Raw genomic sequence first — 18404 nt, forward strand, 5'->3', positions numbered from 1 at the left:
CTCCTTTCCACCTGGCTACAGAGGCGCCCCATATAGATGTAAAAAAAGAAAGGAAAAAAACTGACTCGAATAAATAATACAAACGTCTTTCAGATAACAGAAGAGGAGAAAAGGCAGTATACGTACTGGAACTTAAGAACAAGTTTGAGCTTCTACAGACTGCTCAGGACCAAGATATTGACGAGGAATATTACAATTTTCTGAAAGTGATAAAGCCCAAGAAACCTATAGGTAAAAAGAAATCCAAAGAAGAAAAAATCTTCGGTTCATCATAACACTTGTCATGATGAACCAAAGACGACAAATGAAGAGCAAGATAAACACTGACAGGGAGAAAATTGAGTATACTGAGTTATGAAAAGCCATTAGAAAGAGACTCAGAGAGGACATAAGAAAATTTAACACAAGAAAAGTAGAACAAGCATTAAGGGAAAACAAAGGATTTAAATCAGCAGTCATGAGCAGTAATACAGAAAGACAAATGATACTGAAACTGAAGAATAGCAGTGGTGTACTTATGAATAGCAGAGAAGGCATAATTCAAATAGCAGAAGACTACTATAAAGAGTTATACATGGAGCGAGGGAATGATACAAAAGTGGGGAAGATGGATTGCAAATTAGTAACACATACAACATACCTGATATCCTTCCTGATGAGGTAGAACATACATTGAAGAAAATGAAGAATCAGAAAGCCCCGGGGATGATGAAGTTACTGTAGAGTTGTTGAAATTGGGAGGAAGAGACATGACAAAAACTGGCAAGACTTTTCACAAAATACGTTAGAAAAAGTGTGACGCCTAAGGAGTGGAATAATGCAATCATAGTTTTGCTGCATAAGAAAGGAGATAAATCAGAAATTGGAAATTATGGACCAATTAGCTTGTTATCCCACATCTACAAGTTGTTTACAAGGTCATTACTAACAGATTAGAAGGAATACTTGATGAGAATCAAGTATTTTTTCTAATTTGTCACAGCTAATGGAGAAGGCAAATGAATATAAAACACCATTAGGCCTGGCCTTTGTGGATTATGAAAAGGAATTTGACTCCATACAGCATAAGGCAATGTTTCGGGCACTGGAAAGACAAGGCATAGATACCCCATATATTATGATTTTGAAGAAAATATATGAGAATGCCTACCTCCTTATTTAGACTAGACAAAGACAGTAATAAATTTAAAATTGAGAAAAGAGTTCGACAAGGAGACACAATATTTCCGAAGTTGTTTACTGCTGCCCTGGAGGAAGCTTTCAGAAGATTTGACTGGTTGCAGAAAGGAGTCAATGTGAATGGCGAGTACCTAAACCGTTTACCATTTGCAGATGACATTGTAGTCATAAGCCAAAATCCCAAAGAATTAGAGGAAAATCTGAATCAGTTATGCAGAGTTAGTAAGGATTTTGAATAAAGATGAATATGGCTAAAACAAAATTAATGATGAACAAGTATGCCACAGAAAGGGATATAATGGATGAAGGAGCAGTAATTGAAAAGGTGGAGTCATATACTTATCTGGGACAAGTCATTAGCTGTAATAATGATAAATGGATGGAAGCCAAGAGAAGAATAAATTTTGGATGGATAGCATTCAGGAAATACAGTCACATACTGAGGAGCAATATCCCGATTTGTCCGAAACTTAAAATAATGAACCAATGTACTCCCAACCATGACTTATGGAAGTGAAACTTGGACACTCACCAAAAGAATGGAAGAGAAACTGAGAACTACACAACGAAGAATGGAACGAATTATATTGGGAATCAGACTGTTAGATAAGAAGAGAAACACATAGATTAGGCAGCAAACTCAAGTAATGGACATTCTTATCAAAACTAAAGAACTAAAATAGTCTTGGCAGGATACATAGCTGAAAGACATGATGACAGATGGACTAAGAAAATAACAGAATGGTACCCAAGAGGAGCTAAGAGAAAACCTGGAAGACAACCTGGAGATGGACAGATGAAATTCATGAGTTTGTGCGTAGTAAATGGATGGCCATTGCACAAAACAGAAGGAACTGGAAAGTTGCTGGAGAGGTCTTCATCCTGCAGTGGATTGAAAATGGCTGACGATGATGAACATATAATCTTTCAGGAATTCCATCATTATGGAGATTCATTATCCAAATATCTGTGAATATCACAGCGAAAATATAAAGGTGGTGCACCATCGCAATGAAAGAATACTAATGTATCTGGAAACACATGTCTTATCATGGATACCACACCATCCATTAACAGTTCAAGATAACTCTCTCCAGCGATAATATCATTGAATCCCACAAGACAAGACTTCCATCTACACCCTGATCCTTTCGGGTCAGCACTTTTCTTTAGTGTGAGGTTAAGATTATCTCTGGCCCAGTATAGTTGAGATAATTCAGGATCATCTTGATGAATCACATGCAATAGCTAGGGTATGAAATGTTTGCGAACTGCTTTTCAGTCAATCTTCGATTGACTGAAAAGTAGTTCTCAGGAACACTGGCTTGTTAACTTCTTTAGTGAATAGTTGTATTCATTTCTAATGGCTTCAATGTTTGCCACTTCTTGATTCTCTCTCTCTTTCTTTCAAAGCTTTTCCTGTTAATGTTGTGAACAGTTTCATGTTCTTCAAACTTGTCATTTTTTTTTTTTTTTTTTAGGAGCATTAGCAACTAAGGCCATATTGCTCCGGGGATATACAGTGGTCATTCCGTGAACTTTCCGCATCCACTGCATTTGGTGGTCACGGGCCTGAATCCTGGTCTAATAAAAAGCGTGTGCTACACACTACTGCTCCTGCCCACCTGGCTATGGAGGCGACCTTTAAACTTGTCAGATACATTGACATTACCATATATACATTCCCATACATGCTGAACCTCATTAACCTTCTCATATTTTAGTCTCGTTTTAAAATACATTTCCTTTCTTCAAATGTTAGTGAAAAAAAAGAAAAGAAACTTATTAAAAACCTGTTTTACCTTCAAAATGAATAACTTTTTATTCAATTTGCTAATTTTATCTACAGAATGTGGCTGTTTAATGTATTTATAGATATTTTCAGCAGGATTTATATTTGCAATCCTACCATTTTTTTCCTCCCTACTTTGTCTCCCCACCTCTTTCCATGTCAGTGATTGTTTTAGATTTTGTGCTATGAGCAAGTAAAACCACAGAGCTTCAGTTTATTATCGATAAATTTTGTGATCAGGTTGCCTGATTTTCTGGATGAATAAAACAAGTTTGTAGGATTTAAAAAATATATATAATGCCTTGCCTTGCGACTGATTAACATGGTCAGTGAAAAAAGAACATAAAAAAACATTATATCTAGACAGGACTTTAATCCGGGCTGTTTTCACCTGTTGTGGAAAAATAGGAGTCATAACTACTGTGCTAGCTGCAAGAGCAACCATGTCTTGTTAAAGTTCCTTATCCTTGGAAATTTTTGGAACATTGCTTATTGAAGTTATAGTGCACCAGTTCTTAGATTCTCAGGTCTATGTAGCTTTGTTGTGTATTACATCTACAAGTGTGTATTTGTAGACCAATTTTCATTTTTGGCCATATTAAAAAACCTAGAATAACTCACATGGAATACCCTAATCCATCCACCTGAGATGGCTAACTGCTGCCCTGATTTAAGAAGCCTTCAAGAATTCTGCCTGTTTCAGATGAGATTCAAACCCAGATCAGCTGAATGAAAGTTGATTACATCAGGGAAGGCCAGAAAGCTAGCTATATATATATATATAATACTAATATAATACTCCTTATATTACATATAAGCTAGCTATATATGTAATACGAGCTTACACAGTTCCAGTAATATGTATCAGACTTTCTTCTGCCACACTGTACCTCAGGTTAATCTGACCCAGTTTGCCATTCTGAGAAAAGCTCAAGGATTAGAGCTGTAATGTGAGTTCAGAATTTGGTGCTTAAAATGAGTAATATTAGCATAGTGTTAAATTACATTATCAGTATATGCAGTTAGCTTATCCTATGTTATAGTGAACAATATACAGGATTGTTAAAATTAAAGTATCCCTATGTAGAGGCCTCTGGAGCAAGTTCTAAGGCCCGTACTGAAGGTAAATTTGGACAACAGGTACAATAAAGAATGTGCTCGCCATTTATTGGGAAAAAAAATATTATTTACAAAATTTGTCACTGTATGGCACATAACTATCTTAGTTACGATTATGCAAATAACATAAGTTATTTGCATAATTGTAAGTTATTGCCACAGCGTGACTACTCAGCTCTACTGTACTGTATAAAAGCAAAGCAATCTCTTCAAAATCATACAGTAGATGTTTGCCTGCACTACAGCAGCAATGCCAACATTGCAGGAAAAGGTGCTATTAATGAAGCTGTACTATCAGAACAGCAACAAGGCAGCTGTGGCTATCAGAATTCCAGCATCAGAAGTGCATAAGGCATGGACCTATGACTGTTTGTGCCGTCCGCAAAATGATTGCAAAATTTTAAGCAACAGGACATCTTGGTGTTCAACCAGGTAGAGGTCGAAAACGAGTGGACCCCTCTCATGTTGAAGATTTGGCTGTGGCTGTCATGGATTTCTCAAGTCAATCTCCATGTGGTAGTGCAAATGTGCCAGCTGTTTCTTGTGAAGTGGACATGCCGCATTCCACTGTAAGGCTAGTAATGCATCAGGTGTTGTGGTATTATCCTTACAAGATACACATGCTACAGCAGCTAAAGCATGGTGATGCAGATATTCGTTTCACATACGCACTTCAGTTTCTGACACGAATGACAGTGGATATCACTTGGCCATGGAACATCCTTTAAAGTGATGAAGCCCACTTCTGCTTAAATGGACAAGTGAATACGCACAACTGTCGCATTTGGGCAACAGAAAACCCTCGAGTTATCCAAGAGGTCACATTGCATTCTCCAAAAGTGACAGTGTGGTCTGGATTTACACCCACATTCATGATTGGATTTACACCCACATTCACCTGTTCCATCACTGGACAGCAATATTATGAAACATTGGCAAATTTCACAATACCAGAGCTGCAACAACGTTGGATGCCTTCAGGATAGATACCCCACATCCAGGTGCTTCTGTAGCCAGGTGGGCAGGAGCAGTAGTGCGTAGCACACGCTTCTTGATTAGATTGGGGTTCGAGCCCGTGATCACCAAATACGGAAGATGCGGAAAGGTCAGGGAATGCCCACCGCATATTCCCGGAGCAATATGGCCTTAGTTGCTAATGCTCCTAAAAACCAAATAACAACAACAACAACAACCCCACATCCACCATTGAGTCCAAAGATTGCTAAGGCAACACTTTACAGACGAACGGGTCATCAGCCATTGTTTCCAGACATCTTGGCCATCTTGGGATGGCCAAGATGTCTGGAAACAATGGCTGACATCTTGGCCATCCCAATCGCCGACCTCACCCCATGTGACTTCTGGTTGTGAGGTTTTTTGAAGAACCAGGTGTATCGGGAAGGATGTCAAACTTTGGCAGATCTGAAGGACAGAATTAGAAATCATGTGCTTGGTATTCCAGTTGACATGTTACGTTCTGCTGTAGAAAATGCTGTTGTTCGAATAGAACTGTTGTTGACCAAAATGGAGGACACATTGAACAATTGTAGCACTGTTCAAGTGATTTGTATTTCCACGGCGCCATATAGTGACAAATTTTGTAACTTTTTTTTTTTTTTTTTATTCCAATAAATGGCTAGTGCATTCTTTATTGTACCTGTTGTCCAAATTTCTCTTCAGCACGGCCCTTAAAACTCGCTCCAGAGCCCTCTACATAGGGATACTTTAATTTTAACAACTCTGTATATTTAGATTATATACACCCTGCTGCTGCAGATACAAAGGTCATTCAATTGGAAACCATTGAAAAAAGTTCTCTTGAGGAATTTTTAAGTATATTGTGATCATTTTTCTCACTTTAGTTTAATTTTTCAGTGGGACATTTTTAAAAGTAATTCATCAGTGCTTATTTTGATACATTTTATTATTTAAATCTTTACTAAAATGTAATTATGGTTTCAACTGGAAAAGGTATGCATAATATGTTACAGGATGTTATGATTGACAAAGGTCAATGAACATTGACAAAATTGTCAATGAAATTGACAAAGTGTCAATGAAAATCCACCTGTGAGTTACAGACTTTTTCCTTGTACTTACTGTATGCTGAACTTTCTCTACTGATGGTGATTCTTTTCTGTGTGCTGGAAAGTACCATTCTGTATACTGTTAGGTAAGACTGAGAGCTCGAGAATGTGAATTAATGCCTTAGAGAAAAATTGAACTAAGTGCTCAACAAAAATCCAAGTGTCTAATTCTGTGCTAGGTCATGCTCTCCTGAGTCTGGCCCCAGGACTAGATCTTTCGGTGCAATATGCTGTGGCTCCACAGGAGATAGTCTTAATGGGAGAAACTGCAGACTTTTTAAAAGTATGTTGTTACTTTAAAAGATTTTACAATTATAGAATCCTGCATTAACTTGATTCACATATGTTCTTAATTTTGCTTTCTTCTCTATCTGTCAGCATGTCTTGAGAATGGAATCCCTAAGTGGATTTAAAATGCTTACATCACTTTCAGTTTTATTTAGTGATGAAACATGTTTCTGTGTAGAAAATTCTACTTTTCCATCTCTGGGTCATGCAATCAATAAACTACTTAATTTGCAAATATACATGAAGTGTGCCTTTTTGCATTTTGAAATTTAATTTCCGGCATATCATATGTTATGATAACTTCTCTCATAACATAGCTTCTCATATACTGGCTTATAGATATTTTAGTATATACACATATCGTCTTTTTTTTTAATTTTTAGTGAATCTGTGTCACAGTTCTCAAGTTTCTAAATTGTGGAATGAAATATCAAGTGAACCAAGCCTTTGGCAGCACTTCTGTAGATTGCCACAGTGGCAACTGTCTCGGGCAGGTGAACAGAAACAAATGATAACTTTTCGCCTTCCTAATGGTCGAATTGATTGGAAGAAAGCATTTGCTGAGAGGTATCGGCTACATCGCAATTGGCTAAAAGGGTACTGTCACGTACGAACTTTCCATGGACATACTCAAGGTCAGTTACTTTCAAAAGAAATTTTGCAATTATTATTAACTTTCCATTCCTTGTATGGGTGATCTTTAAATGCCAAACATTATTCCAAGTAATTGAGTGATAAATCATTGATCATGTAGAATGCTAAAGCCTCTATATGTTCTGTTTCATTAGTGGTTGTTTTTTCCCCTATTAATTTCCTTAGAGACCCTGATTATAAAAAGTAAGCAAGCCACAGAAAGGGGTATGACCTTTCCTTCATATTATCTTATTAACGGTACTTACCACTTTAATAGCTAACTGGTCACAGCTTTTGACTCCTTGCAGAAAGGCCACTTAACCTGGAAGAAAAAGCTAGCATGTCAGACCCAAAGGGAGCAAAATGAATACAAACAAATATCCTTCTTCAGAGTCTGACAACTCAGACTAACACAAAATACAGACTATTTAAACATTACAAAAAAGTAGCATACAGTTAAATGGACATGCCACTTATACAATACTCAGTGTCTGGTCAGCCTAAGCAAACTGTCATCTGTTGTATAGCCAAGTTTGGAGAATACTGCTAACTCTCCAAAATGGGTCATTGGCTATGCCCAGAGTATAATCAGTGAACCATATTAGATATGATGCAACTCTTTGTAGAAGTTGTATCATATCACACACTGGCCCCAAGTATCAAGCATTTTTTGACTAAGCAGTTACTATGTGCTTACAAAGTGATATAGTTATTATTTATTTCTGTCATTCCTCAAACTTATTTGGTTAACTGTACTAACTCCTTTCGCTTCGTCACTTGGTGTCACCACTCCTGCCTACTCTTGGCAAGTCCAGAAACCTGGGAGGTGACAACCCCCAGACAAACAGATGATCTCCACAAATCCTACAGAAAATATTAATCATACACTGACTGACCACGTGATGGATGACTTATTCTCATGTTCTGTCAAATGTCATGAGACAGATCTGAATAATATGTTTCTATACATTTTATATTACACTCTATAAAACCAATCTCACCATTTAAAGGTGAGACACTTTCATTATTGAAAGTACAGAAATACATGGAAAGCCTGGTTGGTCCTTTTAGAAAAATGAAGTGCTGATCTAATAACTTACAAATCAGTCTTAAATGGGCAACAGTCTGAACATCCTGTGAAAATTGCATCATTCAGAGGAATATCCATCATTATCTCTCCCCATACTACTTTGAACTCCTCTCAGGGGGTAGTAGCCAAGTGGAACCGCAAACATGTCAGAAGAAAAACTGTTAATAGAACTAAAGGACCAAAGAATTACTCATGGCAAATGAATATTTGTGAAATGAAGTAATGCTCTTGTTCCAACGTGGAACATAATTTTAACGTGTGTTACCCCTAGAATGAGAATTGACATAAAATTTTACTTCCAAAAGACATAGCTGATACTCTAGGAGAGTCCTTTGCTGAAACCTCTGCCGTAAGTTCACAAACTAGCCTTCCAGAAATTAAAAGTCGTGCACTGGAAAACAGGTGTTAAATTTTGAAACTGCTGACCATCACTTTTACAACTTAATTAGACATGTGGCGGAAAAGAAAAATGGATGGGATACTTATAAATTAACAAGTGACACAGAAGCCTATGATAGACATAAGCTGGTCTGTAACCAAATCACAACGGAGGTTAGGCAGGCAAAAGCAAATTACGAGAAATCTTTGGCAAAGGATGCAAAGAAAAACAGTAAAGAGTTCTTTACTTATGTAAACTTTAGAAGGAAGGGGATGAACCATATTTGTCCACTTGATATCGATGGTTCAACAGTTGATGATCCTGCTCAGGTAGCTAACAAATTAAATGAATATTTTGCATCTTTATTCACACATGAGGAGTTATTGAGAGAGGGAAATGCCAGAGGTGTATTAAACTCTGGCAGTAAGCTAGATAATCTTGTAATAACTGAGAGTAAAGTGGAAGAGAAATTGTTCAAGATAAACATAAGAAAGGCACCTAGGGTGGGTGGAATCGATCCAGATATATTAAAGGAGGCAGCAAAGGAAGTAAGCAAACCCTTAGATAATTATGACAGCTTCCTTGGACTCAAGAGAGGTACCCATGGACTGGAAATGTGCAAATGTGACCCCAATCCACAAAGGATCAAAGTGAGACACAGGTAATTACAGACCTGTTAGTGGAACTTCTGTTCCAGGGAAATTAATGGAGGCAATGGTTAAAGAAGCATTGCAGGATCATCTAGACAAGACTTCAGTTATAGCTTGGACACAGCATGAGTATGTTAAGGAGAAGTCTTGTCTGACCAATTTGATTGGATACTATGATGTGGTCACAAAGGAACTGGATGCAAAGAATAATTTTGATATCATATATTTGGATCTTAGAAAGGCTTTTGATACTGTTGCACATGGAAGACTGCTGCACAAATTGGAGCAGTGTTGCATTGGAGACAAATTGCTGCTATGGATAAAGGGATGGCTGAGTTGGAGAAGACAGAGAGTGGTAATCAATGGACACTGCTCTTTGTGGACTAATGTTATTAGTGGAGTCTCCCAGGGTTCAGTGTTGCATCCATTGTTGTTTTCTGTATTTATTAATGATACTGATGATGGTATATCAGGCTTAATGTCCAAGTTTGCAGATGATACGAAGGTCGGCAGGGTTGTTAATGACACTAATGACAGTACACTGCTGCAACAGGATCTAGAAAAGTTGAGTAGATGGTCTGAGAGGTGGCAACTGAAGTTTAACATTGACAAATGTAAAGTACTGCATATGGGAAGCAGTAACCCCAGAGTAACATATCAACTGTGCAGTACTACACTGACAGTGGTAGAGAGTGAAGAGGACCTGGGCTAATTGTACAGGCAGATATGAAGTTTTCTGCAGTGCAGACGGTCTGCAAGAGTAGCCCATGGTGTCTTGTCAGTGATATACAGGAATGAATTTTTCTAGCTGGATAAGGAGGTGATTATACCCTTGTATAAGACAATGGTCAGGCCACACCTTGAGTACCGTATACAGATCTGGAGGCCTCATATTAAGAAGAATGTAGAGCTGTTGGAACGAGTATAGAGAAGGGCAACAAGATTAGTGAATGGAACAAACGGTTGCTCTTACGAAGAAAGGCTTTGCGAATTACAGTGTCTGGAGACTAGGCACCTGCAAGGTGATCTGATTGAGGTGTATAAAACCTTGAATGGTTTGGCAGGCTCAATGCTGATGGGTTTCTTCCTCTTGCTCAGAATAATCAACTGAGAGAGCATAAATTCAATTTGAAGAAAGACAGTTGTAGGATAGATGTGCGGAAATTTACCTTAACCAGTGAGTGGTTGATTGCTGGAACAAACTTCCATCTGTCGTAGAAGTTGATAACTTAAACAGATTCAAGGCAGTACTAGACAAACATTTGGAGTGGGTGGATGAGTGAAATAAGAAGGGGCGTGTGTGTGTGTTTTTTTTTTTGGCTGATGCTATATAAGCTGCTAATGCTAACTGTTTACTTACCATATCAACTAAATCTTGTTTTTGAAAGCTCAAAACAGTGCTGATAGTCTTGATGGGGTACGCTATGTTGAAACAGCTCAGTGATCAGGCATTTCATGTGCTACTCTTCCTATACATATGATGACTAAATCCTCTTCAGAAGATACCTTCCTAGTTAATTGGTGCCTTGCCCATAACTTTATTAAAACAAGGCAAAAACTTGGCGAATCCATGCCACTACTGGTCAATTACCTCCACAAAAAAAAAAAAAAAAAAAAAAAGAGTGTAAAGCTTGTCATCTAACCTGCTATTTAAACAAATATAATCTTATTAACCTATCGCTGTGTGGTTTTCACGCAGGTAAATCTACCTTCAACCTCATGATTCAAATAAAACCTCAGATTCATAATGCTTTCATCAGTAAAGACCATCTGTCTGTGGTTTGTTTAGATCGAAAATGGGTTTTATATAGCTTGGCTTTATGATATTATGCATTGCAGCCACTTCCTGACTTACGTAAGGGTTGCGTTCTGTGGAACTCCATCAAAGTTGAATTTTGCATGTCGGAATTTCCCTAAATGCTCATGGAGAACTTGAAACTATGAATGCTGAATTTGATTAAAGCAAAAAAGAAATGTTCGACGAACATGTAAATAGAATTATTTATTCAATTTTTTTATATCGTGCAGAAAAAATTACAAAACGATAGAGGCGATAGACATAACATCATCAAGTTTTACCTTTTGAGCATCGTTGCTAGTATTAACTCTACAGCTGATAAACATGCCGCTGCGGAAGTTGAGGGCTGTGGAGATTTAGAAGGGATTTTTTCCAACACATCACAAAATTTCTCTGCAGCTGCAGAATCGGCACTGGTGACTTCACCGGGTCCTTTAATGTTTTGGAAACCAGCACGATGCTTGAACCAATTAGACCAGCCATTGCTTGCCACGAACTTGGTTTGGGGTTCACCGTACTTATCCTTAGTATCTTCATAAATCTTGTTTTTACTTGAATGGCCGTTGGACTCAGGGGCACTTGCTTCTGAATCTGATTTTCCATCCATATTATTAATAGCTTTTCCATCTTCGATATAGCACCTGAACGCTGTTTTGTGATCACTGTTGATCTTAAGTGTGTTGATCCTTTAGCACCTTCTTTTATACACGCACTGTCCCTTAAAATAGTATTCACTGTTGAAACAGCAAGACCTAACTCTGTGCAATAGCTGACAAACTTTGTCCTGCTTCGTACTTCTTAATTAATCATCTTCATTTCTAAATCAATTTTATTTCGTTTCTTATCACTGCCAGCACTTGCCCTTTCCGCTGGTCCCTTTCCCTTCACCATTGTGAAGGGAAAGGGACTCATTTCACCATAATACCGTAACGTAAAACCCACAGAATTCCAATTATCGGTATTATCACAAATGCAATAAGATTGAGTTTACTACCCGTTTATAATAGATTGCACTAACAGAAAAGTCCAATAAATCGGAAAGTGCAAATTGTTTTTATTGTTTTATGGTAGTGACCTCCAGAAATGTGTTTTCGAAAAATATCATAAGTAAATAGGAATGAAGAAAAGATTCTGAAAATTTATTTATGTTTTTTATATGATTGAAGATTTCAGTGAAGGGGAACTCATTTCAACATAATATCATAACATAAAAACCGACAGAATTCCAGTTATTGGTATTATTGCAAATGCAGTAAGATTGAGTTTACTATCCTTTTATAATAGATTGCACTAACAGAAAAGTCCAATAAATCGGAAAGTGCAAATTGTTTTTATTATTTTATGGTAGTGACCTCCAGAAATGTGTTTTGTAAAAATATCACAAAGGTGTTCAAAACTGATTTTTATAACACAGAACATATGATAACGATGAAAGTGTAGTGCAATTTCCATTGTAAAAATGACCTTTTAGAGAGATAACAGCTTAGTTATATAGCGAAAATTTCAACTTCCAAAGTCTTGGAACGAATTACCAAAAAAAACAATGTGTTATTGGGTTCACCTTACTATATTTTCACAATACCTCCATTTATTCCTACGGGATGCAAAATACGTTTCCATGATTTTTTTAAGGTTGCACCGGCCTGCAAAAATTTACATAAAGTCGAGTATTATATAAGGCGGGGGAGTGCCTGTATATGCACATTCTGGGACTAAGGGGCTACTCTCCAAATATATTCAGATCTTTCTAAAATATAGATCCTTTCAAGTCCAAATTCATTCTTTTCTATTTCAGCTTCATCCAGGAAGGTGTTCCTCAGGTGTTGGTTTCAAGTTCCATCCTCTTATAAAAATTAGCTGAGTAACACAGAACATTCCATCTATAATCATCACTACTTTAAAAAAAATAAACATTTTGAGAGTATTAGCTGCCACATTGTGGGGTTGATTGTCATACTCTTATCCACTTATATCATGCTATTATGATCATAGCAAGATTATAAATCTCTAGTCTGTAATTCTGCCAAACTTGGTGCTTTAAAGTGGTTGACCCCCCCCCCCCTCCTCCTCCATCGCAGCACCTACACATTTCTCTAGGAAAACATTTCCTGTTCAAAGTCTCTGTGTAGAAGCTCATCACCCACCACTTCAACATTACTCTTGTTTAGAATTATGCCATTAAAATTATACATCAGCTGACTCATCCAACTTGGAGTTAGCTATTTGCACCTCACTGGTGAAAATCTTTGTGCTTTTCATCCATCAGTACATAAACTGATCTTTAGGTGCCTCTGTAGCCAGGGGGGGCAGGAGCGGCAGTGCGTAGCACATGCTTCTTGATTAGACCGGGGTTTGAGCCCGTGACCACCAAATACGGAGGATGCGGAAAGGTCAGGGAATGACCACCGCATATCCCCGGAGCAATATGGCCTTAGTTGCTAATGCTCCTAAAAAAAATCATAAACTGATCATTATACGTCTTGACACCTTGCTTGAAAACTGGCAGCTTAATCTTTCTAAATCAGCCACCACTGTTGACTGTTCGACTGTTCTGTCATTCCTTCATAGGCTTTCTTTTCCCATTATGTGATCTAACCTTTAAAAAACTGGAAAGAGTTGACTCTCTCACTCACAACACCTCATAATTCTCTTACTACTCAATATGATTCCTACATGCAAATATATGCAGATAGTTCCAAAACTAATCAGCATGTTTGTGATCTGGCATCATCTGTAATTATTTCTCAACTTCATACAGAATTCAGTATATTTACGGAAGAACTACATGCAATTTGGCCCTGAGTGCCAAACGAGTGATCAAAGCGAATCTAAAGGTGAATTTCAAAGCGCCTTCTCTAGTTTACAGAGAAATTTCAAGTGTTTAGTTATAAAGTTATTTATTTTCGACTCTTCTAAATAAAGAAGTAAGCTTTTTAAAAAAGAAAGGAAAGGTACCTTTCTTCTTCTTGCATATAGAACTAACCTACATAACACACTAGCATTAGCAATAGCACATGATGCAAGAAAGCAAGCTTCTATAGCATCAGCCAAAAAAAACCCTTATTTCACCCATCTACTCGCTCCAAATGTTTGTCAAGTTCTGCCTTGAATCTATTTAAGCTATCAACTTCTATAACGACAGATGGAAGTTTGTTCCAGCAATCAATTACCCGCTGGCTAAAGGCAAACTTCCGCACATCTATCCTACAACCGTCTTGACTCAATTTGAATTTATGCCCTCTCAGGAGATTATTCTGAGCAAGAGGAAGAATCCCATCAGCATTGAGCATGTTCAAACCATTCAAGGCTTTATATACCTCAATCAGATCACCTCGCAGGTGCCTAGTCTCGAGACTCTGTAATTTGCAAAACTTAAGCCTTTCTTCGTAAGAGAACCCCTTTGTTCCATTCACTAATCTTGTTGCCCTTCTCTGCACTCGTTCCAACAGCTCTACACTCCCTTCTTAAAATGAGGCATCCAGACCTGTATACAGTACTCAATGTGTGGTCTGACCATTGCCTTGTACAAGGGTATAATCACCTCCTTATCCCTTCTAGAAAAATTCCTATATATCATTGACAAGACACCATAAGCTACTCTTGCAGACCATCTGCACTGCTCAGAAAACTTCATATCTTCCTGCACAATTACCCCCAGGTCCTTTTTATTCTCTACCTGTCAGTCTGTTACCACAGAGTTGATACATTACTTTGGGGTTACTGTTTCCATATGTAGTACTTTACATTTGTCAATGTTAAACTTCATTTGCCACCTCTCAGCCCACTGCTCAACTTTTCTAGATCCTGTTGCAGCAGCGTATTGTCCTTAGTGTCCTTAACAACCCTGCCAACCTTCGTATCATCTGCAAACTTGGACATTAAGCCTGATATACCATCATCAATATCATTTATAAATACAGAAAACAACAGTGGACCCAACACTGAACCCTGAGGGACTCCACTAATAACATTAGTCCACGAAGAGCAGTGTCCATTGATTACCACTCTCTGTCTTCTTCCACTCAACCATCCCTTTATCCATAGCAGCAATTTGCCTCCAATGCCACACTGCTCCAATTTGTGCAGCAGTCTTCCATGTGCAACAGTATCAAAGGCTTTTCTAAGATCCAAATATATGATATCAAAGTTATTATTTGCATCCAGTTCCTTTGTGACTACATCATAGTATCCAATCAAATTAGTCAGACAAGACATCCACTTAGCAAACCCATGCTGTGTCTGAACTATAACTGAAGTCTTGTCTAGATGATCCTGCAGTGCTTCTTTAACCATTGCCTCCATTAATTTCCCTGGAACAGAACAGAACAGAAGTTAAACTAATAGGTCTGTAATTACCTGTCTCCCTTTAATCTTCCTTTGTGAATTTGGGTCACATTTGCACATTTCCAGTCCATGGGTACCTCGCAAGTCCAGGGAAGCTCTCATAATTATGGCTAAGGGTTTGATTACTTCCTTTGCTGCCTTCATTAATATAATTGGATAGATTCCATCCACCCTAGGTGCCTTTCTTATATTTATCTTCAACAATTTCTCTTCCACTTTACTCTCAGTTATTACAAGATTATCTAGCTTACTGCCAGAGTTTAATACACCTCTGGCATTTCCCTCTCTCAATAACTCCTCATGTGTGAATAAAGATGCAAAATATTCATTTAATTTGTTAGCTACCTGAGCAGGATCATCAACTGTTGAACCATCGATATCAAGTGGAAAAATCTGGTTCATCCCCTTCCTTCTAGAGTTTACATAAGTAAAGAACTCTTTGCTGTTTTTCTTTGCATCCTTTGCCAAAGGTTTCTCGTAATCTGCCTTCGCCTGCCTAACCTACTTTGTAACTTGGTTACAGACCAGCTTATATCTATCATAGGCTTCTGTGTCACATGTTAATTTAAATGTATCACATGCATTTTTCTTTTCTGTCACATGTCTAATTAGTTCATCTGACATCCATTTAGGCCTAAATCTTGAACAATATTTCTGTGTTGGTATGAAAAGCCTAGTAGCTTCCAAGATGAATTTATTAAGAATGTACTCATTGGGTGGCATCGATCACAGTGTACTGATGTGGAATTTTCTTAAAGATGTAACCACTATCACTGGTAAAGCGAAGGGCTTTTGCTTTCATAAGGTTGACTACAGTGCTTTCAGACAATTTTTAAATTTTATGAAGTGGGACCAATTGACGATATTACTGAAAGCAGATTAACTTACCAACTGTGTAGTACTACACTCTGGGTAGAGAAAACGGAAAAGACCTGAGGGTAATTTGCAGTTAGATATGAAGTTCTCTGAGGAATGCAAACAGGCTTCCAAGACAACTCATGCGGTTTTGTCATTGATATATACAGGAACTTTGCTAGTAGGGATAAGGACGTCATTATCCCATTTTACTACACAATGGTTAGGCCTCATCTTGAGTAGTGCATACAGGTGTGGAGGCTTCATTTTTGGAAGGATGGAGATCTGCTGGAACAAGTGCAGAGAAGTGCAGTAAGATTGATGAAGGGAACAAAAGAGTGAGCTTACCAAGAAAAGGTTCAGTTCTTTAAATTGTAGAGTCTGGAGACTAGGTGTCTGCATTAGCATTAGCATTAGTAGAGGCATTTGATGCAAGAAAGCAAGCTTATGCAGCATCAGCCAAAAAAAAAAAAAAAAAACCACTTCCACTTCACCCCTCTGTTTGTTCAAAATATCTGTCCAGCTGAGCCTTAAACTTATTTAGGCTATCAACTTCCACGACAAGGGATGGAAGTCTGTTCCACCAACCAACCACCCGCTGGCTAAAGGCAAATTTCCGCACGTCTATCCTACATCTGTCTTTCCTCAATTTGAATTTATGCCCTCTCAGGTGATTATTCTGAGCGAGAGGAAGAATCCCATCAGCATTGAGCATGCTCAAACCGTTCAAGGCTTTATACACCTCTATCAGATCACCTCGCTGGTGCCTAGTCTTCATACACTGTAATTTGCAAAACTTAAGCCTTTCTTCATAAGAGCACCCCCTTTGTTCCATTCACTAATCTTGTTGCCCTTCTCTGTACTCGTTCCAGCAGCTCTACATCCTTCTTGAAATGAGGCCCCCAGACCTGTATACAGTACTCTAGGTGTGGCCTGACCATTGCCTTATACAAGGGAATAATCACCTTCTTATCCCTGCTAGAAAAATTCCTATATATCATTGACAATACACCATGAGCTACTCTTGCAGCCCGTCTGCACTGCTCAGAGAACTTCTTATTTGCTTGCACAACCACCCCCAGGTCCCTTTCATTCTCTACCACTGTCAGTGTAGTACCACAGAGTTGATACGTTGCTCTGGGGTTGCTGTTTCCCATGTGTAGTACTTTACATTTGTCAATGTTAATCTTCATTTGCCACCTCTCAGCCCATCTGCTCAACCTTTCCAAATCCTGTTGCAGCAGCAGCATAGTGTCAGTAGTGTCCTTGACAACCCTGCCTACCTTTGTATCGTCTGCAAACTTCGACATTAAGCTTGATATACCCTCATCAATATCATTTATGAATACAGAAAACAATAATGGACCCAATGCTGAGCCCTGAAGGACTCCACTAATAACATTAGTCCACGATGAGCAGTGTCCATTGATTACCACTCTCTGTCTTCTCCCCCTCAGCCACTCCTTTATCCACAGCAGCAATTTGCCTCCAATGCCACACTGCTCCAATTTGTGCAGCAGTCTTCCATGTGTAACAGTATCAAAAGCCTTTGTAAGATAGGCTTTTGATATATAATATCAATATCAAAGTATATAATATCAAAGTTATTCCCTGCATCCAGTTCCTTTGTGACTGCATCATAGTATCCAATCAAATTGGTCAGGCAAGACTTCCCCTTAACAAAACCATGCTGTGTCCGAGCTATAGCTGAAGTCTTGTCTAAATGATCCTGCAGTGCTTCTTTAACTAGTGCCTCTATTAATTTTCCTGGAACAGAAGTTAAACTCACAGTCTATAATTACTTGTGTCAGCCTTTGATCTCCTTTGTGAATTGGGGTGACATTTGCACATCTCCAGTCTGTGGGTACCTTCCCTGAGTCCAAGCAAGCTCTCATAATTATGGCTAAGGGTTTGCTTACTTCCTTTGCTGCCTCCTTTAATATAACTGGATAGATCCCATCCACCCCGGGTGCCTTTCTTGTGTTTATCTTCAACAATTTCTCCTCCACTTTACTCTCAGTTATTACAAGATTCTGTAGCTTACTGCTAGAGTTGAATACACCTCTGGCTTTCCCCTCGCTAAATAACTCCTCATGTGTGAATGTCGATGCAAAATATTCATTTAGTTTGTTAGCTACTTGAGCAGGATCATCAACAGTTGACCCATCGATATCAAGTGGACCAATCTGA

The 18404-nt window shown here is 38.2% G+C and overlaps 1 protein-coding gene across 1 annotated transcript in view; it reads left to right on the forward strand.

Moving 5' to 3' along the window:
- LOC150076512 (uncharacterized) overlaps positions 1-18404 on the forward strand; it is a 188149-nt gene that overhangs the window by 83755 nt on the left and 85990 nt on the right. The window contains exon 4 of the mRNA XM_090387374.1: positions 6849-7100. Within this exon, the coding sequence (XP_090243500.1) occupies positions 6849-7100 (252 nt within the window). The remainder of the gene's footprint in view (positions 1-6848; positions 7101-18404) is intronic.

The sequence above is a fragment of the Mastigoproctus giganteus genome, chromosome 13, assembly GCF_048544385.1.
Source record: "Mastigoproctus giganteus isolate SK-2022 chromosome 13, ASM4854438v1, whole genome shotgun sequence".
Classification (NCBI taxonomy): Eukaryota; Metazoa; Arthropoda; class Arachnida; order Uropygi; family Thelyphonidae; genus Mastigoproctus; species Mastigoproctus giganteus.